This window comes from Melospiza melodia, chromosome 9 (genome assembly GCF_035770615.1).
Source record: "Melospiza melodia melodia isolate bMelMel2 chromosome 9, bMelMel2.pri, whole genome shotgun sequence".
In the NCBI taxonomy this organism is placed as follows: Eukaryota; Metazoa; Chordata; class Aves; order Passeriformes; family Passerellidae; genus Melospiza; species Melospiza melodia.
In genome coordinates this window covers 19,201,969-19,229,193 of record NC_086202.1, presented here as the reverse complement: position 1 = coordinate 19,229,193, position 27,225 = coordinate 19,201,969, and the positions used below count along the sequence as shown (strand labels likewise).

Below are 27,225 nucleotides of genomic sequence, written 5' to 3'. Positions count from 1 at the left end.
CAAAGGAAGGATATTAAGTCAAAAGAGAAAAATAATATAGGAACATGAAGAAGGCAGAAGTAAGAAACACGTTTCTTGAGTGTTAGGAAGAAGATATGTTTCTTGAGTATTAGTGTGGTCTGCACTTACTCTTATCTTTCCTGAAAAAGCCCAGATTACATTGTTTGAAAAATAGTCAGTGGTCACCCAAGACGATACCCACTATTTCACCCAAGTCACCCCTGAGATTCTGCAGCAATGTTGCTTCTGTCACCTTGCTCAGGAGTTTCCCTTAGTACCTACCTGAAACTTGACCTTCCTCCTCATCTTTCCCTCCTGCCTGCTGCTCATAAATGCTGCCATCTTTTGCAACCTATTTCTTCACTTCTGCTCTTCTCTTAAGGGCCACCTGCTCTTCCCTTAAAGGCTACCTCAGCTCTGTATTCCTTTGGCTGGAAAACGCAGTCTTTCACACATCCTTCCTGCTCTTGACATTCAGACATGATGCTGGGTTTCTTAACTGCTTGATCTGCTGTGTGAGGGTGCCAGCTCACATTGACACTCCCAAATCAGGTGACTCAAACACTGCTCACAGCATAGCTATGGCAGTGCTCACCAGCTGCTCGTGTCTATTTGACTTAGTATCTGCAACCCATGCTGAACAACCCAGGCAGGCCTAGAGCTGGCTGGAATCTTTACACTGCTGTCATCTGCCTCAGGCTAGCACACTGTATTGTGCCTGCAGTACGTGCCTGCTCATGGCTATTGAGTCAACACAGGATTTTGCTGTATGAATGTTTCTATGCTAAGTCCCAAACACAATCCAATTGGGACACCCAGTCACTTCTAGGTAGTTACAGCTTCTTTTCCCATTTTATTTTAAAAAGAAGGACAGCCATGAAAACTTTTTGATTTTTCATGGAGCTGAGAACATACACTGCAGATGCAGACCTGGAACATGGTTGCTCTGGTTCCCACTTGCACTCAAAGAGCTTGCAGCATTTACTTGTCTCCCCATCAGACGAAACTGAACCCCTTGCCTACAGCATCCCCGCTCAGTTTGTGGCCAAGGCCGGTTACCTGCTATCAGAGGCTGGCTGCTGGACTGCCCAAAGTGGGCACCATGATGAAGGAAGGCACTGTAGCAAGGCGTGGACGCATCGTCTGAAAGGGCCATGTGGAAGGGCTGAAGATCAGCCTGCCCAGAGCCGACCGGCGTGGTGGGGGTGAAAGGGGTGAGAGAGGCTCCATGAGGCTCTTGCTTTATACTGAGGGGAGAGGAGAGGTTTTCTGTGGTAGGGTAAGGGATGGACACAGACAGACAAAGGGAACAGGGGAAGGAAGAGGAGGGTGGGGAAGGGAGGAGAGGAAGAACAAAATGGGTAAATGAAAATGGAGTGGTTAAAATCTACAGGGAAATTAATTTTAAAACAAAAATAAAAATAAAAAGGCTAGGAGTAGAGCAGAGGAGCCAGTGCTGAGACAACAGCAGTAAATATGCCTGGGGGCTAGGCTCAGACTGCAGGAATGCCTCTGCAGAGCAGCAGGAGATGAGGGGAATGGAGTGCAGTGGCAGAGGGGAGGAATGGGAGGCAAGAAGATAAGGAGGTGAGGGAGGGAACATGCAGGAGAGGGAGGACAGGAACAAGCATAGGATTGGGAAGAAGAATGCTCTGAAGCTTTTGTGCTCCCTTTCCTGCTGCTTTTTTTTTTGCTGGCCAAAGGCATATGAAGATGCTACGCTTACACAGTTTGGGCCCAAGGAATTGCACCACTTTTTCTCTTCAAACCCAAGGTAACCTTCCTCAGGAGAGTAGCCTTGCTATAAGCATCTATTAAACAGATTGCTGGGTGTAATGGCCAAAGCTGCTCTACCCAAATTTCATAAAAGCTTGACAAAAATGGTATAGCTGGAGTTTGAGGTTAAAATACAAATGGGACTGTGCAATTAATAGGTGGATGGACAGATGGATCAATCAATTGATCTTGTTCACAGTGGCACATTTTGGAGATTTAACCATAATAACAGTCAAGACTGACTCTGATTGTTCCCAGAGTGTAGTTTTGCCAGATAGATACCTTGACAGAGAGACGTAATGGAAGAGAGGAAATGTAGGGGACTTGTAAAAGATCTAATTTTCATTGTTGTTTTCATTGGGCCTCCATTTCTGATCGATTGAGCTTTGTCACTGTTCCTAACTTGGCTGCCAAGTAGGATGTTTGGGAATTGAAGAACTCTGTGACCTAAAGCATGGGTACTCCAGAACACCCACTGCTGTTGGGTCAGCAGTAATAGAGTCCTGTATTTGGACACCTGAAAGCAAAGCATGGATGATGTGAATCAGATCCAATCCAAATTGTCTACCAAACCATCCATCCTCAGGTCATCAACTTCAAGCTAATAAATGAAAGCCATCTCTCTGCTGTGATGGCAACTATTGCCAATGGCCTATGAAATAAGTTAGTTCTGGTGGTTTTGATTTATACAGAGAAATAGAAATGTGACATGTAATTAGGACATAAATCTGACTTCATTAATGTAGAACTGGCTTAATTAACTTTAGGCACCTTGTTGTGAGGCTGTAGTGCTCACCTAGACAATAAAGGGCTGGGCAATTTCTCTCTGCGAATGCTGTTTACCCTGAGATATTTGTTTCCTAAAGATTTGCTTCCTGGCAAAAATGATAGTTTGCCATCTGTGTTCTACTCCAAGTACTTCTAACATGGGTGGCCAGCAAAGGTCTCTCATCACCAAGATTTCTTTGCAGCAAAGACATACGCTCATGTTTCAATTAGCTGGGAAGGATCAGTCCTGGCCAAGAGGGATACACTTCATCCTCACTTGGTTTACTAAGTGAAGTCACTGGTACGCTAAGTGAGCATCATCATTTCTTTTCCCTTTTTGGTACAAAGCTCTGTTTGCCAAGGACCTTTTGTGGAGGGTATGGGGAATGGAACTTGGAGTATCTGGATTTTTTTTTACAGTTAATCAAAGTCCCCAGAATAGGCAGCCCATCAGCACCCAGCTTCTGCCTTACAACCATACATTGTCCTACTTGTCCCACTAGTGAGCCTTCATGTGCCAGAGCCAGTCTCTGTAGATCAAGAACCCCCCTCAGCTATTTTTCTCCTGCATCCTCTGTCCTCTGCAAGGCAAAGAATGCACAGATTTACTTTCAGACCAAAGAGGCAGAGTCACCACCAGCATTCTGGGAGTGCTTGAAGCCTTTATCCAAATAATGTTGATACAAGATAATTTGGATGACTAGACCTATCTGCAGGCAGAGGCCCAGAAGTTCCCTGGGCTTTCACAGGCTGCGAGTAAAGGGATATTTTTCAAGGAAGTCATTTGACAGTGATACGTAAATAAACTGGGGATACTTCAGTCCTGGGCATTTTCCACACTCTTATTTCAACTCTTTTTATTATACAAGAGACAGCAGGTGTGGGGAACTACTGAGGAGGAAAGGGCAGAGAATAAGGTGGACATGGAAGCGTGGGTGGGCAGAAGCAAGAGGTGCTATGGGCAGGGGTTAATCCTGTTTGCACAGCCCCCAGGCACGTTGGGTTTCCTAGTCCCTCCCCTGCTTTATTTCTCTTTTAAAGCATGGAATTTTCAGCTATAATCCTTCCTAAACCGCAGCATTTTTCAGGCGCTCTGTGTAAGTGAAACCATAATCTCTGGTAAAACAGACCGCTTAAGCTGCTGTAGCATTAGGCCAATCTGATCCAGCCCCTGGATTTCCGCTCTGCCCAGCCACCACAGAGAGGATTTCAGCCTGAAAGACTGTGTAAAGCCCTTGCAATGGGAATAACAGTGCTAGGCCTTGCCTTGCAAAGCTGGGAAGGGTTAAGGGACCAGGAGCTATTTGTCCCAATGTTGTGAGGCTATTAAAACCCCTGTCAGAGTCACAGCGGAGATGAGCCCAGCCCTCTCTTGAACACATCAAGGCTTATGAAGAAAAATTCCTCGCACCTTCCAGAGCCATTGCCACTTACTCAGTATGTGGGGGGGATAAAGAAGTCAACAGTAATATGGCAAAGAGACTTGAACACAATAATGCTAAACACTCTTCTCTCTAATAGTGGAAAGGAGGCAAGGATAAGGTCAGACAGCGAATGATTGCACAACCAAAACTCTGACTTATATGTGTCTATTTATCTATCTTTCCCTCTACACTCTGCAACTGCACAGACATAATTTATATCACATGTATCTTTACTGATGGATGGCATTTACCATTTTTTACTCCTTTGTTGTCCAACTCTCCACTGACTAAAAGCACCTGAATTCTGTCTCTGGTATAACTCCTGCCACTGCTATGCTGGAATAATTGCCCCAGTAGTGAATTATAGCTCCAAAGCATGTCACTGTATATGAAATCAATTGATTGATCTATCTATCCACCTGTGAATGGCACAGTCTCATTTTTCATTTTAACCACCTCAAACTTCAGCTGCATCTTTTATGTTTTCAATTTTGATTTTCTCCATTCTCTAATTCTTTCATATTTGTGATGGAGAACTTGCCTCTGCCTATCCTAAGTCCCACTACTGCCAGCAAGCTGTAGAGGAGTGCAATTTTGGCTTGTCTATGTTTTGCTGGGAATGTTTCTTAGTAAGGCTCCTTCAGTGAATCCCAAGGTATATCTTTCTCCTAGGGCTGGAATACCAACCTGAAATCAAATGGGAGGAGAGTGGAGGGGAATGAGCAATCCCTTTCCAAATCAGCAGAAATATATTCCTGCCCCAATCTCCTTTATTCTTCTAAAAGGCAATATCCTTGTTTATAGGTGGCAAAAAAAATATCACCCACTGTCGTGGTGGGGGAAACTTGAAAGTCATCAGAGTGGGGATATAGCTGGAAACATAGCAGAGGACAACATTTTGTGAATCACCTACTCTCTTTCTGACTGTATTTTCTGAGTTATGGTTGTTTTTATTCCATTCTAGCCCTCTCTTCTGTTATTTTGGCGGAGAGCAAGAACTGGTGATCTCTAGCCTAAATTCCTACTGTGAATGAAGGGATTTTGGCCAGACAGAGTGAGAGGAAGATTCACAGCTTTGGGTTCCTATGGAGACTCATCTCAGCTTTTATCGTGTTCTCTCCTGCTGAAGGCAAGGGAAGTGGGGTGGGGGTTGGTTGCAGGACTACATGAGCTGCTTGTTTTTCATTGCTATTTTCCTGGAGGATAAGCTATCTGCATCCAGTGCTCCTTTTCTTTATAGTACACAAAGAATACCAAGATGGCACATCCATGCGTGAAGGATGGCTCTCACACAGCCACTCAACCCTGCTTACTATCTTGACAATGTTTCCTGTTCTTTGTCTTTTCCTGAGGTCTCTACCAAATATTTGTATGACCCCAGTGCCCCACCCTTCACAACACATATCCTTACAGCATTGCTTAGGGATCACTCTTTTATCTGTGAGGAACTGAGCCCAGAGAAGAATACTCAAGTTTGTGTAGGGGCCCTGTGCCAAAGCTGAATCTTATCTCAGGTGTTTTGAATTCTATCCTTGTACCCACCTCTGAAATGTCTTCTTCTGTATTTGTGTTCTCTATTCCTTAGAAGAGTTTCATTGTGGTAAATAGAATGGGACTGGGTCCTCAGAACTCATAGACTGGTGAGTTTACACTATAGGCAGTGGAGTTACATCACTTTCTCCCTTGTGGTGATCTTGCCTCAAATTCCAAAAGCCATACAAAAGACCAGACAGGACTCACACAGCATACTGTTCCTTTTGCTTACTGTCATATCAGAATAACCACTTTTCCTATTCTTAGTTTCCTAGGTTTTCTGTTGCGAGAGCATTTTTCAAGCTGGACATAAAATAAATACCATCCTGTGTTTTTTCTCTTCTCTGATCATAACAGACCCTTGCTAGAAGAACTTGTAGGTGTCCTATGATTAACCTGCTTCTCGTTATACCTTTCTTGTCTTCCTACTGACTGGAGAGTGTGCCTTGTGTGTTCAGATTTTTTCTGTTTGTGCACACATTCACCCATGTTCTTAACAACCTTGGGCTGCTTTCCCCTAAGAGTCAACGCTGTTGTGACATCACATCCCACGTCAAATTTTGTAATGTATTTTCTGTTTTTTTTCATTTAACTGAATATTATAAATCTAGATTTTATGTCTAGTCTGATCTGATCAACTGCTGCTTTCCAAGTAAACTGACATGCTAACTCTGTATATTACTTTGAAGAGAAAATTGTATACCCTTCATATAGAGTAAAACATGGAGCTTCCAGTAGACCTGTGATCTGGACTTACTCTTTGAAGCTACTTGAATCCTAATCACTTGGGAACTCTACTGGAGCCTATTTCATGTGGCTCTCAGTACATTTGTTTAAAGATGGAGCTGAAGAGGAAAGATATGCTTTGAAGTCCTGGGTGGAGGGGAGAAAGATATGCATGCAACTTGTGGACTTGACAAATGGAGAAGTTCAGTGGAGTTTATATTGTTGCCTTTCTTGAGTCCCAGCCCATTGGATCTGGCAATTTCTACCTGTCTTGAAATGTAGCATGTGCTTATTCCTTGCTGTTTTGTGACTTGAGTGTTGCCTCTTAAACAAAATGCTTTTGAAATATATACTGGGCAATGCAAAACCTGTTAGTTTTTCGTGCAGTCCTCATTATAGGTAACTCCAAGGTTCCATCATAATGGTATTTTACTGATCACAAGATAGGATAGATCTTCCTGGGTAGCCCACAGCAGTGGTAAACTTAAAAGAATGGAACAAAGATTACTCTAAGCTTTCAATTTCTCTGAAAGACTGCAGTGGACAATTTTGGTTGTACAAAAAGTGAGCCTGATTGAATCCAGTACAGTTGACTGGCACCAAAAGTTATTAATGTCTGCTTAACTCAGGTATAAAGCACAGTCTTGCTACACTGGGCAAATGTATACATCACAAGAATTTTTATCAAAGTCGTACTCATTGGATCCTTCATTTAACTTGAGAAGAAAAGGCAAAACTTAAATTGCTGGAAAGACAATATAATACAATTATTTTCTCTAAAAAGTTCCCTTTTGTCCAGCAGCATAGAGTGTGGCAGCCTGCAATGCTGCCTCTTGCTGAAGAAAATTGGACTGGGAATGCCAAATCACTGCTATTGTCATTATATGACATTATTTTCACTCACTGCTATTGTCCACTTAAATGCTAATTTAAGGAAAGCAAAGATATTATTTCTTTTAGGCCCATCCATTTCTGTGTTCTTCAGTTGAATATGCCTTTAAAGCCCACCAGCTGCTTTTTTCAACATCATAAAGTTATTGTCAGTGAAAATTCCACTGAATGCATATAAATAGTTTATGTGATTCCTTCCCCTTCACCCCTGTTCCTGTCTGTTTCAGGGATCATTCATCTGACCATCTATCACTCTCAGCCATTTGGTCCCAGAGAAGAATAGTAACACCTTTTGCTTTTACAAATTCCTTGACTAGATAAGAAGATGCTATCTCTTCTTAAAGAAGGGAAATGGCTGATTAAACTTGGAGGTCCTGTGGACTTCTGCTTTGGCCAGTTCCTCATCTTCAATTTGAGAGTCTTGCTCACAGAAAGTACTACCTTCATTTTAGTGAGGCAGGGTAGTAACAACCTTGTAGTAGATGTATGATTGATAATCAAATTCCATTTTCAGGGCATTGGAGCACCCAGAGCTGACTGCAGCCGGGCTGCTGAGCTGCTGGGTGGGGTCAGCATCTGGGATCTGCCATCACCAAAGCCAACCTGGGCTCCCCAGCAGTTTGCTGTGCAGGTTATTTAAGTCAGACGAGTCAAGTCCTGACCAGGACCATTGCTTGCTGGTATCAGAGGCTAAAGTGGACTGGAGTAAGGCAGGAATTTTTCACCAGTACAAACAAAGAAAAGGAGAAGAAAATACTTCCCCTCTCACTGTAACGTTATAAGTGCCACTGAATGTAATGGTCAATTTTAGTCATTATTTAAAATAGCAAATTGCATCAACTTGTTTTACATTTCCACTGTGAGGCTGTTCGCTACAAGCTTGAATTTTATGGGAGGTAACAAATATTTTGACAAATACAAAATTCACCCTAAACATAGTTATTTCAGTTTTTGCTAAGTAGATGAACTACATCATGTGCACATTTATTTAAGCAATTATGTTGTTTAATATAATTTGTCTTCACATATTATTACATGGCAAAATAGTGAACGATGAGTCCATATTATTATTTTATTAGATAATTAACTTTTTACTTGTTATCTGTGTCAAGTTATATTTGGATGGAAATTAGAATTAAATTAAAAACAGTATTTGTAATTATTCATGCTAATTAAATAAAATGACCATAAGTTCCCTGACTTCCTAAATACATTAGAACAGAAAAAGTAAGCTTTTCTAAGCAGGTTTTGCATTAAAAATTATTTATTAACTGGAGGGAAGGATAGCTATAAGGAGGAATTTGGATTGGTTTAAGAACCATATTTTAAAAATAATAGATTTCATTCTTTCCTACCAACTCTAATTCACTTACTTTGAGGAAAACAAATATTCCTGCTTTTTCAAATCTGAGTTTGTTTCTTCATTTTAAATGACCAGATATTGAACTGAACAAAATTCTCTTTGGTTCACTTGCTAATCTGAAATTAAGGAAATAACATCTGCGGGAGGCTAAAGTTCTCGAAGGATTGTTGAGCATTTCAGAAAATCTTTCCAACTGTCTAGCCAGTGATTTCCCCATGATTAGCATCACTGCTTTCCTGAAAATCAGATTCTGTTTGAATACTACTTTATGTCTTTCAGGTATAGCAAGAATCCTTTTTTGTCAGTAATTCCAACATTTTTTGCATACATTCATGTCTGAATTAAAAAATAAACTGAAAAAACCCTGATTGTATGCCAGAGAGGGGAGGTCTGGAGGAAGGTAAAATCCATGAACTTTTTTCTCTCTCTGAATGTTCACAATGCAATTGAAAATTTCTGCATTGTCTGTTCCATATGAAGGACAGCAGGGTAGGTTTCCTAGCCTAGTGTCCAGCAAGTCACTAAGTGACAACTCATTCATGGACATTCCTTGAACATACTTAACAGGGAGAGATAACGATGACCTGTTTGCTCCATAGTAAAAAAATGGTTTTGTTTACTTGCTTTCAGAGATTTGAGTAATAAATGAGCCATCTAAGATGTGTTAATAGAATAATTGTCTGAAAGGGAGTGTTTGATATTGGCAGTACTAGGCAAGGCTGGGCTGTACACAGCTGTGGTGCTAAGCTGTGTCTTTGAACAGATACCCAGGGCTTTGGGGAGGGCCTTCTGGCCAGTTGAAGAGGTGGCTGCCTGTTTTGCAGCATTTCCAGCTCTTCAGTTCCAAGAAGCTCCCAGACAGATAAAGGGACTTCAGCAACACCATTCCTTAACTGTCTCACTGCATTTCAAGATTTTAGGTAGCTACAGATTGTTGAGGGTTTGATGCCTTTTGGAGGGGTGCGGTCTCAGAATGGTGTGAACTGAAAGAGCTTGCTGAGGACAGTTAGTCATGAGCCAGAAAGAAGGACTTTCTCTGAAGTCTTCAGAAAGGAAGACCTTCTGAAGACTGTACGATCTGGTATCATACAGCTATGGTGTGGAAAGACCTAGTACTATGTTTTTCTGTTTGGGAAGACTAAGCTGGGGAGACTTGCCTGCAGACTGAAGCTCTAAATCTCACATTGTGAAGTGACTCCACACAGAATTTGTACCCTGAATGGGTAGGTTTGTTTCATAATGTGAAAACGTGAGTTCAGGTGTCAGGTATCACCTGAATTCACAGACTGCCCTGGACATTTTGTGAGGCATTTCAAGGATGATACCATAGCAGCAAAAGAGGCACCCAGCAAAAAAAATTCATTATTACTCCAATATCCCTTCCTGGGATCAGGAGCTGGGTGACACCAAAGAAATCTGCATGCCTCTTCCTTAATTTTCTAGCTGGCGTAGATCAGGAGGCAGGACTGAGTTCCTCACATCTCTGCTCCTTCCTGAAAGCATTGCCCAGCCCCATAGCAAACATATCATGAATCATTCATCTTTAATAGATTATGCAGATTGAGAACATCAGATCAATGAAGATCAATACCTGCAACCATTTAATTGCCAGCAAAAACATTTTAAGAATGAGCATTATCCGAAGTCCTTTCTTGGGTAATGGCACCATTAATCCAAACATTGGATCCTGGCCTAAGTGTACAGGAAAAAATCTCCACCCCTCTTCCCTTGATGCCTTTCAGGTTGTTGAGGGGCTTTTTCTTCCCCTCTTCATTTCCAGTTTCTGAGTTTCTCCATCATTACCACCAGTGAACAGCTCCCAGTGCTAATAGTTCTGCTTTTGTTACTCTGCACTGATTGAAATGTCGCATACAGATTGAGATGTTAGTGCTAAGTTGCCACCTGGGAATGTCAAGCTGGGTCTGAAATGAACTTTTCTCACTCTTGGATCCAGATGGATCAGATGGGGATGTTCTCAAGCTGAGCTGAGAGTGTGGCAGGGAACAGAGTAGGGGTAGCACAGGGTGGGAGGGACATGAAGAAAATTTTTTTCCTCAGCCTACAGTCTCTTCTGTGAGACCAAATCTGCCTCATGCTGTGCCCTTGTGAGAGTCATGTCTGAGGTTTGTTTAGTGTCCCAGCCTTCAGGAAGCCTCCTCTCACATTGACAAGCTAGAATGCACCATCTTCACTTAGGCAAAAGGACTAAAAAGAACTATTTTCATGGCTTCTTTGAATCTTAAACTGATTGTAGACACATCACCTTTACATTTAGCTGTGGGGATTTGCCTTGCTTTGCTACTGGCTTTGCCCCTCAAAGACAAGAAGATATTTCCTGTAAGAGATGTGAATCTGCTAAACAGTAGATGAATGACAGCTGAGTTTTGCAAATACAAAGAAAGGTAGAACACTTTTGCCACAGCTAAGCCATTTTTTTCGGGTTGGCTAAGAAACTGCATGTCTACAAGGATTCTGAATCAAGCCTGATAGCTGTAAAAGCCATGAAAAAGGTCTGGGATGTCATACTTTCCAGACATTTCCTGAATAATATAGTTCATCTCCCATACTCTCCATGAGATTTTGCAGACATGCTGGATGTCCTCTGTGTTTGAGTTAACTGTTACTAATCCTGCCTGATCCCAAAGTTCTTGGTAGCCAAAAGTTGCATACAACAATATGCCTTTGCTCAACGTTTGCTGAACAAGCAATGACTGCCTGCCTCAGCCATGAGCTGCCCTGACATCAGGAGCTATTAGCTGGGGCTTCTGCAAGAAAAAATTAGAGATACATACTCCAATGCTCTTGATTCTGTGCCATCAGAGGACACCTTTTTTGTCAAGGGACAAGAAGCTTCTTCCCTTACTAACAGGACTTAGACCTTTGTCATGAGTTGTTTCTCATCTTCTGCCACGAGGTTTCTACAGGGGCTACAAAAGTTGTCGAGAAAGGGGAATATTCCAAACAGGGGCAAGTCACTTGAGCCTTGCAGCTACTTTATCTACCCAGGAGGAGATGTGCAAGTGTGGTAGCTGTAAAAGGAAAAGGAGAGGCAGCCACCAATGGCAACCAAGGCCTTGAGAAGAAGGGTTGTGACACCAGAATATTTCCTTACGGCTCTAGACACACGCAGAACAGGGAGCCTACACCAGTATCAGGACAGTGTGGGAGTGACCCGTGGCCTCAGGCCAAACTGTGCCGCTCAGGTTCTGCATGTGCTACCAGCAAAAAGGAAGTTTCAGTGAAGCATCTGCTAAAGGGGTTGCTCCTATTTCTCTGCATCCCAATTTGTCTGCTTTCATGTGCTTGCTCACAGTTTCTACTCTCCCAGACACACTTGAGTTTAAGGTGCCCACACATGAGGAAAGGCTGTGAACAAATATTTTTGCCAGCTTTCCTAAGAGACTCATGGACTTAAGGAGGAGGAAGTTTAGCAGTTGCAGTTCATCAGATCTCAGTTTTTAATTTGCAAATGCCCCTTCCAAATGCCAGGGCTGAATAAAACTATTATTTCTCCAAAAGAAAGCCAAGTGAAGATCATGGGTAAGCCATGACCCCATTGTTCTTAGATACAAAGGAAAAAAATCAGTGTGTATTTGGACATATTTGTTCTCCACCAACATCCCAACCTTAAGCCCCATCTGGGCACACAAGTTTGTGATTCACATCTGGGTTTGCCTATTTTTGAGTCACACCTGGACACATCTAAGTGTACTCAAAACTGCCAACACTCTGAATTTCAAACTTCTATTGAACCCTTATGTTCTCCACAATCTTTCTGTCTCTTTCCTTGTTTGCCACAGAGGGGTATCTTGCATTAGCAGAAAAAGCAGAAGCTAATGGTGATGAGGGAAATAAATAAAAAGCTTGGTTCTGCTGTTTGGTCAGGCAGCTTACCGGTCACCACAGGGTACGTCTGGGGTCCTGACACATTTGTCCCCAGGTCTGGGTTAGCAGAGGTGGATAGACTTGATTTGACTTCATCGAGACCAGGGGTCAGAGCTGGGAGGGAGTACTCATTACCCTGGGGAAGAGAGGAGAAAGACAGCTTGCTATTGATGTGATGGGAGAAAGGGAAGGGTGCACAGATGGGGAGGAGGAAGAGGAGAGATGCAAACCCTTGCACAGATGGAAGAGGAGGAGGAGGAGGAAATGGAGAAGATAAAGTGACAAGAAGGTTGAGGGGGATGAGGAGGGGGTATCCTAGGATGAACTATCCCACCTGCCTGCTTGATGCTGTGAAGGGGAAGAGAGGTGAGGGATCTGGCCTGTTATCTGTGGTATGGCTGAGCCCTCATTTGATGCTGTGGGGATGGGGATGGCTGTCTGTGCCAGCCCATGGGAAAAGAAAGGGGAAATCCACATCCCCTCCTCTTGGCTGAGTGGAGGTGGGAGGTGTTTGCCCTGGTGACAAGGACAGCTGGGGCATAGGACTATAATGACATGACTAGGACAGGCGGGCTGTAGGAAACAGCCAGTGTTGGCGCACTGTCACCAGGGTCTCTGCCTGGGTCGCCTTTCTCCCCTCCGCTGTTACCTCTGTCCTAGCTTTTTAAAAACAAAGAAGCCTCATCCCCTGCCTCTGTCACTCTGTGCATTGGGGTATGAAATTGGGGAGGGGGGAGCCACATGGCTAACAGAAGGGTGGGAGGGGGAGAGCCATTGAATCTGAAAGGGTGTCCTGTCCGAAAGCCTCTGGTAATTGCCTTTTTATTGTGGCAGCCTCCAGACCAGACGCAGGAGCTGGAGAAACCAGGAAGGCTACAAAACAGCAGGAAAAGTTGCTCTGATTAATATTACGTTAAATTAAAACTGATTTTCTGCTCTTTCTCCTCTGTTTTTTTCCATGCACTTCCCCAGCCCCCTCCCCACATCTTCCCCTCCTCCAGCAGGTTCAACGCATGCTGCCCCCTCCCCGCCCCTGTCCCTGCTTGGCTAGGACTGCCTAGTCATTTCCAATTCCTTCTTGTATTGATCTTCCTGTAGAAATCAGTTTTGTAATTAGCTGCAAATTAGGCCTTCTACTGGGGGTGAGCCTGCCCCCTGATTTATCACCAGAGTAATTCGCTGTGATCGGAGAGAAATTAAAATGAACTCAATTAGGCTTTGGATTTGCTTTATGGGCCCTGCTCAGAGTTTCAGGGGGAAAAATGACTGTGCTGGTGCTTAATAGTCTAATGAAAGTAAATAAAGGTTATTCATTGTAATAAACCCAGGGACTCTGGGATGAAGGGAGTCCACAGCCAACCTCTCCTTCTCTTCCTTTGTTGGTTTATGGCTTGGGGCGGTTTAAAAAGACTTTTGATTTTCATTTTATTAAGACAAACAGCTTTTGGGATAAAAGGCTGGGAGAGCGGGGGAGTAAAGAAAAGGTGGGCAGAGCTGCAGAAGTGTGGAAAACTATGTTGGAGATAGGAGTCGAGTGTCAGCTTTGGGCCATGAAGGAAAATGATCCATTTAAACCCAACCCTGTGGCTCGCTGGTCACCAGTGTGATCTCAGGGCGCAGGAGTTTCTATGCAGTGCTGTCTGCCAGTGAACATAGATGGGGGGTAGGCATGTTCATGGCAAGCTACAGACAGGTCTGTGTGCAGAGGGAAAAGTGGTCATGGGGATGTAGGGAGAGCACAGTGTGCACATTTATGGCAAGTTTACCAGAGGAGGTAAAGCTTGTGTATAATCACAGTGATACAGTTATGAATAGACAGGGCTGTAAAAGGTATGTGCAATAACAGGTCAGCATGAGAACAAGAGACAGAGAGGAGGAGAGGGATTTTGGTGGGGGAATCTCCCTGCCATCATCCTCACAGTGCCTGTGGGTTCCCATTACCAGGCCAGGCCCTCACCTGCTCAGATTTGATGTGCTCTGATGTTTGAAAGACGTCAGGGTAAGAAGGACGCTCAAAAACTCGATCTAAAGCTTCCAGCTGCTGCTGGGTGAAAGTGTCGCCACGAAGGTGCTTCCGCAAACTGTCCACGCTGCTCTGGGAATCTCCATTGGGAACTGAGCCCTCGGATACATCTGCAGGGCACAGACAGAGAAAACAGGGAGTTAGCACCACCCTGGCTTGGATGGGTAATTGATGCAGGACAAGAACAGAGCAGGAAAGAGGGAGGCTCTGTGCCTCCACCCAGGTAGCTGAGCCACTCCTGAGGGAGGAGGAGGCTGCAGGGGTCCAAGAGGAGCCCCCTTCTCTCTGATGGAGTGGCCAGGCTGCTCCAGTTGGTTCTGTGGGATTCTCCTGCCCAGGATGAGTGAGGCTGTGGAGAATGGCGCTTAGCTCAGAGATGAGTTTCGGTTCCGCTGATTTTTAGTGTTAAAAATTGCCAAATCTCCACTGCCGAGCATAAAATGGGAGCAAAGCACAGCGATTAGCATCGCTAGAAGACCACTGGAGAGGCAGTTCACAGAGAAACAAGAGTGCTGAGGATGGGCTGTAGTGGAGAGGACTGGGGGAGCCTGCAATGGGAAAAAGGCTCTCTTGCAGTTTGGAGGGGAGCCAGTCTCTGTTGTAGCTCCCCAGTCCTATGAGCTGCTATCACTGTTCTAATTTCATCTGATCATATCCTTTCACTCCCCTTAGATAACAGGGAAATCTGGTTTCTGACTCCATGTTTCACCAGAGATAAATCTCTCCCTGCGGGGCAGCTATCCCATCCAACATATGTTGGTTTCTGTCCCATTCACCTATGTGTAGCTTGTGATTTATCATGACCCATATTTCTGTTATAAAACTCCCTCCAAAATGAGATGAATCTTTGTCTCTGCCAGTCTCCCTTCTTACCCAAAATGAATTATTGTATTACAAAACCTAGGTGGGAATTACAAAATTCCCACCTGCTCAGAGGGATTCAGCCTTCCTTGTACTACTTTGTTCTTACTAGGAATATAGCTGGATTCTGGTAGAAGCTTCCCTGGAAGTGCATCTCTGTCTCTACAACAGCCCTCTGACACAGTCCAATCTCACAGCAGCGCCTTCTGCCATGCTCCAGGGTGTCTGTCTTTCTGTTGTGCCATCCTACATCCCTTACAGCTCACTCATCCCCTCTGCTGTGAATCCATTATAAATGCCCTGCCCCATCCAGAGTGATTCTTTTCCTATGGTAAACCATCTGATCACCTATCTGGGTTTGGTTTGGTTTTTTCCCTCTGTTATCCCCCAACTCAAATGAGGTGCATTTTTCTCTGTTATAACCCCTTTTTATCTAGAGTAAGTCTCCTGCTATTAGCATCTGTCATATCCAAGGTGAGTCTGTCTGTTATAACCTCCTGTCCCAGCTGAAGTGAATCTTCCTCTGTCATAATCCCTCATCTCATCTAAGGCAAGTCTGCTCATTATAATATCCTCCAACTGTGCTGAGTATCTTTCTGCTGTCACATCTCCACCTAACTTTGGCAATAATCCCTCCTTCATCCATGCTGATACACCTCCATACTCTCCATGCTGAATCCTTACCTACTGTGCTTCATCAGACACAAGTCTGCCTGCCTTATCACCCTGACTAACCTAAGATCAGGTTCTCCCTCTTGTGCTACAATTATCTTCCTGGTTTTTCACTAATATGCCTCATACTTAAGCCTTTCTTGGTGGCCTCCAGTGAGTGAATCTCAGAAATCTGCTGTCAGGAAATTGGTCCAGGGTTCTGTATAGACCTTTTCCTTCCTCCATGCAATCATGAGGTGCTCATGGACACTTGATGCTTCCAGGAGCCTGGAGTGACATTCACTGTGCAGCATCCAGAACAATACCATTCTGCTGCTTCCTCCTTTAGCTCATGGATAGTGCCAGGATGGTATTTTCCTGGCACAGTTAATGCCCAACTGGTGGCCCAGAGTTATGACTGAACCTGCTGCCTTCTGGCTATGAGATATATCCGTTTATAGGTGATTATACGATATGATATAATCAATAGTACATTATATACAGTAGCGTAGTACAGTACCACTCACAAGACCATAGAAAATATTACATATTGATTTGTCCCTGCCAGCAGCCTTCCCTCAAGCAGCCTCTTCTCTCTTTCTTTTCCACCCCAAGCCAGAGCAAGGCTGTTTACTGGCACTGATCCCTGGAGTTTTCTCCTCTCCCCAGGCTTATATGCCCGAGAGAAAGTTATAAATTTCCTGAAATCTGGAGTTCATGACAGATTTGACTAAGAAAACAAAGCAAGGATTAGGCTTGGTGGACTGCACACTGTGTGGGTCAGTACAGTTTTCATGTTTTATATGACACTGGGCTGTTTCTGCAGGTGCTGAATTTCAAGAGGACTAGAACTCTGGTCTTCCCTGCAGAAAGCTAGCAACACAAGAACAGAACTCCTGAGTCCAGACTCAGGAAAAAAATGTTTCTGTATCAGCCTGAACCTGTCTGCAGCCTGTGAAGCTGTTTGTCTTTGAGGATTTTTCCACGTGTCAGTCAGTGTGTATGATTGTACACACCATGATACTAATACACATGGGTATTTTTGCAGTAGATAATTATTCTGTTATTCTTTAGATTCTGCATCACAGTACATACCTGACCAGGCATTTGTCTGTGGCTGCTGGTTTTGGTTATACCTGATTTTCAAGGATGGCAGCCTTAAACTCCACATGGTGTTTGGTGTGAGTGGCCTAATGCACAGTAAAACTTTCACTGATTGTCATTAAACTAGATTTTACCCTTAGTGAGTTGCCCTGAGTGGTTGCACAGATTTGTGCACACATGCACAGCTATTTGCAATTCTGTCTGCCTTCAGAGCCCTGTGCACATGTGTCTCCTGTGTGTGCACAGGCCATGCCTTTGTGTGAAGAAGCTGAAATCACAGCTTTCCTGAGTTGCTGTAAGAGTCTCTTTTCCTTCATTTATTCAGGGGCCCTTCAGATCTTGACAAATCTGTCACTCTAAATTTGCGGGAGATTATGGTGCTCTCTGCCTAGCACGGAGAGAGGTGATATATGATATCTGCTGCCCCTATTGATTGCCTGATCTGGTGGCAGAGGGCTGGCGAAATGAACTTGAAATGAACATCATGCCTCAACTCATTGTGCGTATAATACACTACTTAATCCCACATTTTTGAGCCGCTATGGAATTCAATTGATCAATCATGTCCCTCTGATAGTACTGTTTTAGGGGTTATTGCTGCTCTGCTCACTGACCTTTCTATTTATTTATTTATTTATGTCAGAGTGTGTGCGTGTGCATGTGCACACATAAGCGTGTATGTGTATTTGGGAAACCCAGGACCAGCTGATGAGAGAGCATCTGTACAGTCTACAGGAAATGAAAGAGAAGGATGAAGAAAGGAGAAGGGTAAAGATTAGGGTTAAATAAGAGATAAGATTGATCAAAGCAAGCAAATGGATAGAGAGGGGTACAAAAGTTGTAAGGCAAAAGACAATGCTTTAGTTTAGGTTGAAATTCCTGGAGGGGAGAGGGATGAAGGAGGGGGATGGGCCACTCTGCCCTAGCCTATGCTTTAAAATCTGCAAAAGCAAGGAAACTTTGACAGAGGCCTGCAGGGTACCTCGATGCCGATCTTGTCTAAACAGCTTGCAGTAGGATTTGGCTTAGTAATGGTAGAATGCATGAATCCCAAACTTCACAGAGCAATTATATGAATTGTGCATATATATTTTACTTTTGAAGCAGAGGTTTCACAGAGGTGATCCTGAAAGACAGGTTTGTATGGCTTGTGTTGCTAAAGCTGAGACATTCACAGTCACAGATCTGTTATTGAAGAAAATGTTATTTTCTTCAAAACCAAATGATTGTAAGTCCCCTGTGTTTGTCTTCTGGTGTCAAAACCTACAGAGGATGTGTTTTCATTTTTTCTCTGAAACTGCAAGGGCCAGACACTTATATCTGATTTTAGATCAAAGTTGAATTCTCATCTAAGGGTATGACTCTGTAAGCTGGACTGTCAGGAGAAGCTTCAAATAGTGTAATATACAAAGTATAAGAGCTGACAGCCATGTGGGTATGAGCGAAGGTGGCAGAAAAGACCAGAAAGGACTTTGGAGAAGAGATGGAGTCCATCAGAGGGCTGAGGGTGCTAGTGAAGAAAGGGCTTGTGGAGAAAATCTGATTTGGGAAAGTCTGTCAGATCCTAGGAGGAATCGCACTGTGCTGGGCAACAGTCACTTCAGCTGATGAAGAACAGTGCTAAAAGCTTATAGGACAGGTATTTGCCAAGAAAGCAGATATTGGAAGGGGTCCTGTTCAAAGGAGTAAAGGAAGATTTCAGCTGTGGGATGAGTCTGAGGATGCCACGTGGGTAACTGTGGTAACTGCACCCAATCAGGAATCAGCATCATCACCTTTCCCAGTTCCCTTTTAGTGGAAGGAAAACCTCTCTTTTAAATCATAAGAATCTTAACAAACTGCTTGAGAGGCAAACCATGGCCTCAATCACTCTGTCCCTCACAAAGGCACACATTGCTGTCAGTGTGATCAGGCCTTGCACATGTGACAGGAAATATCTCTCCTCCAAGGGACAGCCAAGGGAGTGCACACAGTGAATGTTCAGTGTAAACCCTCAACACAAAACACAGAAATGCTCCATGGGTGTCACAGAGCTATTCTGACAGATAACAAGGAAATGCTGTGCCAAAGAACAACAGAACAACCTTGACTACATCTGACACAGGGAATATGCCTGTTAAATAATTCCAAAACAAAGAGACATTCTCAGGTCTGGAAGCCACAAAAACACCAAAATGGACAAGTAGCGCAAAGTAGCATAATTCATTACTTCCCTGGCTACATGTGACAGACAGAACTCTTGCTCAGGGTGGGACAGGACCATCTCAACAAATAACTCAGAAGTATTGCTGACATAGGAAGATCTTTGTGGCACAGAAACATCTAGGAAGGTCATGAGAAGCTGTGTAGCTACCACACAAACATGGAGATACTGCTGTCTTTTAGGGAAGGGGCTGTTACCATTCCTATGATGTCTGCCTGCAGTGCCACGGGGGCTTGATTTCAGCTGGGCCCTTGCAACTCTACCAATAAAAATCGCAGTCATAACAAAAGCGAATGTGACTGGCATGAGAACTGCCAGCCAGGTGACACAGCAGAACCCATCTAATTGTCAAAGGCTCTGAGGGAAGCACAACTGTCTGATGCAGTGGTGCTGAGCTGGCAGCTGCAATGCTGTCCCTCTGCACCAGCAAGGCGACCCTGTCTTCTCTTGCAGCCTGCCTGCGCCATCCCTGCTGGGGTGCTGAACTCAGAGCAGCCCTCTCCTACTCCCTGAGCATTTGTGGATACATGTGCTGCCCCTTCCCAAATCACACTTTTGTGTTAAGACTGCTCTGTCCCTTTTTCCGATTTCTCTTCTCTTTTTTCCCCCTCTGATGTGTTCCCTTGTCCCCATGCAGCCTGGACCTGTCAGGCAGCTTTCCTGTCCATCCCGGGGGGCCTTTCCCCACACTGCCAGTTGTTGCAGTTTCAAACTCAATTGTTCTCCTCGGTACTGAGGCAAATGGAGTCATTAATTACCTTCTATCGGCTGGGCCGAGTTCAGAACGCGATCGATAGCCAGTGCTTGTCATTCAGGGCAGCCAGCCCTGCGCAGGCCCTCGTGCTGCCTTCAGTGCAACACGAAGGACCCCAGCACCAGCAGACCTGGCCTTCAGACCCGGGTCTCAAGCCCCCCCTGGGAACAGCACACATCCTGCATCTGCGTCTGAACTGACCCCAACCAAGAGAGAGGCAAAGGACAAGGACCTTGTCCTGAGGTAGTGGGTCACACATTTTCAGATGGCCAGGATTGTCTAGTACTGATGTCCTGATCCACACAAGCTCATCCAGTCTAGCTGTCACAATGTTTCTAGAGACACTGTTTGCATCCTCAGTAATTATTAAACTAATACTGTACTCCCCCCAGTAAGGATAAGCGCAAAGACTGGCAGTCCTTACCTGGTGATCTTTTTGCCTTTCTCGCCCCACTAGTTAGAGGTTTGGAAAAGGAAGGCTGTAAATTTTGGGTTACATTTCCTTCCAGGAGAATTTTTGTGGTCTTTTAGACAGTGCAAAAGATGTCATCTCTAGATGGGTCACTTCTATGTTTTAGCATGTAGTAGTGTTGCAAGAATTCTGAGTGCTTTGATTGTAATAACTGGTGGGGAGAAAGATGAACCTCAAATTCAGATGGGAAGGATCCTAAGTGAGTGCAGAATAGAGATGATGGAGCATGGAAGGGGCTGGCAAGGTTCAGGAATGCACAGAGAAGGAAGGTTATCAGGGATGTACGCTGCGATGGTGAAAGAAGATACGTTATGTACAGTATCCTGCAGAAATAGGGATAGTGGGACATAAATACTGGAGGATTATCACCTCAAGGAAGACCATCAGCCTTCATGAACTCCAGACTTGTTCAGATTCCTGTGTCCATTTGCCTCAAGGGAATCCACAGACCTGAATTTCAGTATGCTAATTGATAGTACTGTGCTGGTCCATGTGTCCCTGTAGTTTAAGTGTGTCAGCAACACATAGACTGTATGTATTGCTTTCTTACATGCTCAGGCTTAAAGCAGAAAGGCTCAGAAACAATAGATTTTATGTTTTGAAATGAGGGTATAGCTCACATGAGGAATTGGTGAGTAAGGAAGGCTGCTTGTGCAGGGAAATGAGTGTGCCTGACTGAGGAAGAGTGAGATGTGTGCTGGTGCCTGACAGCAGTGCTTTTTACACAGGGTTGTGTATGACTGAGTACCCTAGATGGAGCAGGAACGGGCAGTGCAGCTTGAATACAGGGCTTACATGAGCAAAAATGGCAGTGCTCAATGAGAATGTAAATGTAATGAATTGTGTGTGCAAATGTGTAATGAAGTGTGTGCCCAGATCAATCTTGGATTATCATGGGAGCATGTAAAATGCATTTAAGGAAGTGAGTGTGTATATGCATATGAAAATCATATGTATTTACTACTGTATCTAAGTGTATGATTGCAAATTTGGACAAGAGCATCTGGGAAACTAAGCCTGTGTTGGATAGTAAAAATCAGCACATCAGCCTTACTGAAAATGCCAACAAAAGTCTTTCCAGGTGTTAGGATGCAAGCAGCTGTCTCAGATGTGTATACAACACGTACTACAGCATGTGTGGGTGTGCAAGTTTAGCCTAGGTAGTAGTTTCCTAGGTCCAGTATCTCTTACTAGTGCTATTAGGTTTGACTGTTAGACAAACGGAAATGCAGCTGCCTCTAGAATCCAGTACACTGCTTTGTTTACATTGACAGAGTAGCAACTGGCATTCTTATACAGTGAGCCAGATCCTCTGGTCAGTGTACATCTGTAAGTCTCTTGCATTCAGTAGTTATACTGATTTACACATCCTAAAAGTTATCAGAAGGGTTATGCTGATTTATGCTGTTATGGTGTTATGGTGTCCACAACACCGCCTGTAGTGCAGTGTCCTCGGGTACAGCTGCTGCTGCAGGGAGCTCAGAGCTATGCTTTCCCTCTGCCAGAGAAGGTGATGCTCCCAGCATCATTGGTGTGGCTTAACTCTCTTCTCTCATCTTCCTAAGCATGTTTGTTGGGGAGCTACTTCTCAGCAGGATCCCCCCTTGGTGAGCATATAAAAAAGGGGTGGCTTTTGTTAGCTCCAAAGGAGAGAAGCAACACAAAAAATTACATCGCATGCAGCCCTAACTATGCTTGTTTAGAGAAACTGCTTGCATTTATGAAGTCTTTGGTGCGGAAAGCAGGGTTGCAAATGACTGCATCAGAGCGACAGTAAAGGCCATTAATTTCCTGTTATGTTTTCCTGTGTTGGGGGCTTTATTAATTTAATTTTACACTGTCGAACAACAACGAGCGTTGACACCGCCACACTTGGAGGGTTTTTTTTTTTCCTCAAGCAGCGCTTTGCCTGACATGGAAATCAACACTGCAATCAGGACTGCTAGACACAAAGCAGGGAGCCCAGAGCTCGACTGTCACCATCCAATTCCACCTCCCAGTTTGTGGGAATCCCTGAGATTCCAGTGGAGAGCACTGAGAAGACACCAGCATATAGACTGAGTGGATCTGGGTCAGACCATGGGCAGTCTAGGAAATATGAATTCCTCTTTAGACTGCTTGGTTCCATCAGCTTGGTCCCCCACTAATATGCCTCCTTTCCTTCTGTTTCCCTCTAGACTTTCCCTTCCTTTCATTCCACCTATTTTCCCCTCATGTACACTTTTACCTTAACCTTATCAGTCAAAGGAGTCTGTACCTGTCCCTGGGCCAGATACTTGTGAATCATGTTATTGGAAGCTCTTCTGAGTCAGCACTAAACCAGTATTCAAGCAGAGTGTTTTTAGAGCTGCCATTTTTGACGTGCCATAAAACAAAGGCTCCAATCACTCAGAGTCATTAAAATTCCCATGGCATTTTTTGCAAGAGTGCAGACATTAACCTGGCTGTCCTGAACAAAATCCAGCCTGAGTGATTACCCACAGCATATCTTAATTCTCCTGTGGTTTCATTTGGACATGGCACAGCAAAATTTCACAGTTGATGCTCTGTATTGTTCAACATCTGCCATGGTCCACCTGAGAGTCAGCCACATTTCAGTAGAAAATGAGATCTTAAGAATGGGAAGGTTAATAAACAACATATGATACAGGATGGGTAATTGTGAAATGCCATGCAATAAAAGAGCTACAGGCTTGCAATAGGCAGCAATCTGCTTGAAACATCACCATGCTAAATATTTCTTTTTTGAATCCTCATTCCTATAATAACTGTTAACCATTAGAATAATTTGTCATCTTTCTGCATGAGGTCACACGAAGGCCATTATAGGTTCATGAAGGAACCTATACTGATGTGACCTCTATAAAATGTATATTGCAATATGTTCCAAATTGTAAGAGCTAGTCTCCAAACAAGAGAGGGCCCAGCCATGGGCAGCAATCAGTTTCACAAACAATTGAGGTCTCTGCAGAGAAAAGCCACAAGTATTTTTGAGGATTAGCTAGTGGAGTATTGTTTTTTGTTTGCTGGGATTTAATAAAGTTGTCCCAAACTCTAGAACAGTTCTGATCTTCTTGGAAAGTCAACCCTTCTGTTCAAGGCCTACCTCTTATCAGACTAGATGCCAAAAGGCAAAACAAAAGAGCACCAAGTCCTTTGGGAAACCAGGCATGGAAGTATACCTGTCCTTTATAATAACCTTTTCTAGGGCATTTAAGAGAGGAGTGCAAGGCACTCAAGGTTTGATGAACATTTCATAACAACAATCACCTCATTAAGGTTTAATCAGATGTCCACCAATCTGTTCCAATGCAGATCCCCTAGCTTAAAACCAGAATAGCTCCTCTGACCAAAAAAAAGGCAGGGCCAAAGAGAGAAAGAAATCCTGACCTGATGCACATCCAAAAGGAAACCGTGATACCCATGACCTGGCTCCTGTTCTGTCTCTGTACTCATATGTGTTTTCCTGTGGCTGTTGACCTCTGTGGGAAAAGGCCTTTCTACTTTGAACCTATTGGGATGTAAGCAGTAGGATGCTTGGATGAATGAAGGAAAAGTGAAAGGAAAATGTGAATCCAGGCATTGTTTTTAGGCCTTTTAACAAAACTCTAACATTTTAAAGGGTCTTAAGATGGGCATGAATTGCATTTGACACCTATTTAAAGCATCCTTTATTTTATCTGATTGATTCTTGGAAAAATCATCTTCAAAGAGCTATGGATGGAGACAGAAGACAGAACATGTCTGGTGTGTGTCAATAGATAGATACAAATATGTATCTGTAATTGCTTCTTTCCAGCCATCTACTACTAAGAGAGTTATTCCTCATATGCAATATCCTAGAGCTTAGAATAGCCTCTGCAGGTCAACACAAAATGCTGGTTTATCAGCAGAGATAGCTGGAGTCCTGAAAGTCCTGAAAGCATAATAAAATGTTCACAAACAGCATTTTTTTCAAGCAAGGTCTGGTGACAAAATTAAACACACTGGTTTTTCTTACTTTATCCTCTCCAGTCAAATTGCCTCCTTGCCCCTCATCTATCCAGTCAAGATTCTCACGGGCTAATCGCTTGGTGAGATCTTGTTGTTCCCCTGGGATCCAGTGAAACAAGGCCAGAGGATCTGATACTATCACTTAGGGAAGTAAAGAGCTTCTGCTTTCCTTCCAAACAGCAGGAGCAGCAGCTCCCATTTTGGGAGGAGGGGTTTCTGTGGCCCTGACTGAGAACAAGGTGCTTAGTGTTTTCCTTTAGCACAAGAAGACACTCCTCTATAGGAATGATTTACATCTATGAACAGCAAGCGATGCTTAACGTTACACTGATGTAGACTTGGGAGTGCAGAGATAGCCAAATTAGGAGCTAATTGGTGCACTGGGGACTGAATGTTGGGCCCCCTTGGCTGCTGGATGTGATCACGAATAGAAAGAAAAAAAGGAAGAAAGAAAGGGAGAGAGCAGGAGCCATCCTCCAGCCAATGCCTCTCTAAAGGTTGGGATTCCTGAGGCCGCTTCTGTCTAGTGCTGTCAAGGTCAGCAGGTTCAGGTTCACTGAACGGTCAGGATGGTTTGAATTACTGGCACTGCCTGCCGATTCCTCCGCTGATCGTGATCCGTCTTCCAGCACCAGCTGCGGGATGATGCTCCCCAGCCATGTGCTGTGCACGGTGTGGGGCACAGGGAATGTCAGAGAGGCAGATGCTCTTGTTAAAAGGATAAGTTTTTAGGAAGATTTAAGGACCCAAGGCAATGCTGAAGAAAGGCACATGCTCCAACCACTGAGCATGTGGAGACTAGGTTTCTAGAAACAGCCATTCTGGTCCATTTTTCTTTTACCTGGATAACTGCACATTAGTATGTGCAAGTCTTTCTTTAAACAACACTGCTTGGACATTTTCTCCCCAAACACATATAGCTGTGTGATCAGGCTAAAAGGCAGGGTAGCCAGCATGTTCCTACAAGGCAGTCTGCAGAGAGTGCCAGAAGGTGCTCAGAAAGCTGACTGCCAGTGTGTCCTGCAGCAGGTAGTCTTGGAGCCACTGAAGAGACCTCACCAGAGCAGGTGGCGAGAAGCCATGCCTGCAGAGGTATGAGTTTGCATAGCCAGGCTGGCAGTGTCACATATATGTGCCTGCGGTGGCACCAGGGTGTGGCTGAGTGCCTACGTGTGTGTGTGCCACCCAAGCAGCCAAAGCAGCAGTGATAGCAGAAGTATATGAGAAAGAAAGTGGCAGGAAAGAGCAACAGGAGGGATTTAGAAGACAACAGGGTTGTGTAGAAGTAGTGTCTAGTGTTTGTCTTAGATGAGAACATGTCCACAGGCATCCTTTACTTGCTTTCAGTAGAGTTGCACTACAGAGAAATCTGGCCCTCTCAATCTGTAAGCTGAAGTGCTTACTCTTGCTTCTTCTGAGCTCTGTTGTGTTCCTCTGTGAGTCAGTCACTCATGTGCAATAGCTATGGATACGCAGCTTTTGTACTCACACCTCTGTGTCTGCTTGCCACACACATTTCTACACCTGTTGAAAACTCCATGTAGAGCTGAGAATGCAAGAGACTGCCCATACCTGGTGCCCATACATGAGGCCTCTTGCACAGCACCCTTGGTGCTCACCAAGATGTGGAAGAGATCAGGGTTAATGCTGTGAGATCTGCTCCACAGAAGGGAAGCCCCCGTCTCCTCTAAGCTTAGCCCAGCTATTCTAACGAGCTCTGTGTGTTGCCTGCTCTAGGAAGTATGTTGTGCCTACTGTCACCTCTCTTCAACTCCTCTCCCAGTTCCCTCTTCCGCTGCAGAGCAAGGGGCTATGGCAAGAAGGGTCAGAAACAGTGCCCAGTATCATGCTGGTTTACATTAATGAGATACACACAGTGTAATCCAGCAATGGAATCAGCTCTACAAAAGGAGGTAATAGCAGGCTGCCATGAGCAGAGCAGCTCAGGTAATTGGTTTATCTATCTAGAAGCAGTAGTAGCAATCTCTGCACAGACAGAGTAGCAGTAAAGTCTCTTCCTTAAGGCTATTTCCTTTGTCTTTTCAATTGCTTGCACATCCATGTGAGATAGAGAGAGAGAGAGAGAAAAAGAGCTAGAGAGAGAGAGAGGGAGAAATGTTAATTTGTGAATTAATGGCTTTTCTCTGCGGAATTGTAAATTCAAATGTCACCTCACAGGGTGACACTACGCTGGGCTGCTGAGGAAGCAATGATAAGATCCCCCCATCCCCATGCCGACATATACCCATGCCCCTCCCCTCCCTGAAAGATAGCTACGAAGTGGAACATGCTACTTTTAATTTGCAGTAACACCACAGCAGAGGGATGCAAGAATGACTGCTTTCCAACCCTCCCTTCCACAGCAAGCTGGGCCACATCTTTTCCTTTCTACCTCCTTCCACCCCCTCTTCAACCCCTCCCATTTTAAACTGTGTCCAAGACAACACATTATCTAAACTCCCCCCACCCTGAACTAATCAAAGGATGAGCTAAGGGAGGGCTCTTTAGAATGGATGCCTCTGCAACCCTCTCCTCTCCTGCAATAATCAGGTGAATTAATGACCCTGAAGTTAAAGTGAGCGCTGATACTCAGGCGTTGTGCAGCGTAGGGGAGAAAGCCTTCATTGTTTTCGAGCAGGAGGCGGGCAGCAGCAAGGGAGATTCATGGATGGAGATTGAATATGCAATTTTCTTTCACCTTGCCAAGAGCTGCCCCTGGGCTGTGCCTGGCCTAAATTTTTTTTTTCCTCTTGCCATCTCTGCTTTATCCGGCCCTCCCACCTCCCTTCCATTCTTTC

The 27,225-nt window shown here is 44.2% G+C and overlaps 1 protein-coding gene across 8 annotated transcripts in view; it reads right to left on the bottom strand.

Moving 5' to 3' along the window:
* PAX2 (paired box 2) overlaps nucleotides 1-27,225 on the bottom strand; it is a 98,932-nt gene that overhangs the window by 12,990 nt on the left and 58,717 nt on the right. For 5 of the 8 annotated variants that reach the window (XM_063163653.1, XM_063163651.1, XM_063163654.1 and 2 more), the window contains 3 exons: nucleotides 14,324-14,499; nucleotides 12,376-12,502; nucleotides 1,060-1,269 (listed from right to left, as the gene is read on the bottom strand). In XM_063163653.1, the coding sequence (XP_063019723.1) occupies nucleotides 1,060-1,269; nucleotides 12,376-12,502; nucleotides 14,324-14,499 (513 nt within the window). The remainder of the gene's footprint in view (nucleotides 1-1,059; nucleotides 1,270-12,375; nucleotides 12,503-14,323; nucleotides 14,500-27,225) is intronic. The other 3 variants (XM_063163655.1, XM_063163656.1, XM_063163657.1) reach the window with 1 other exon arrangement.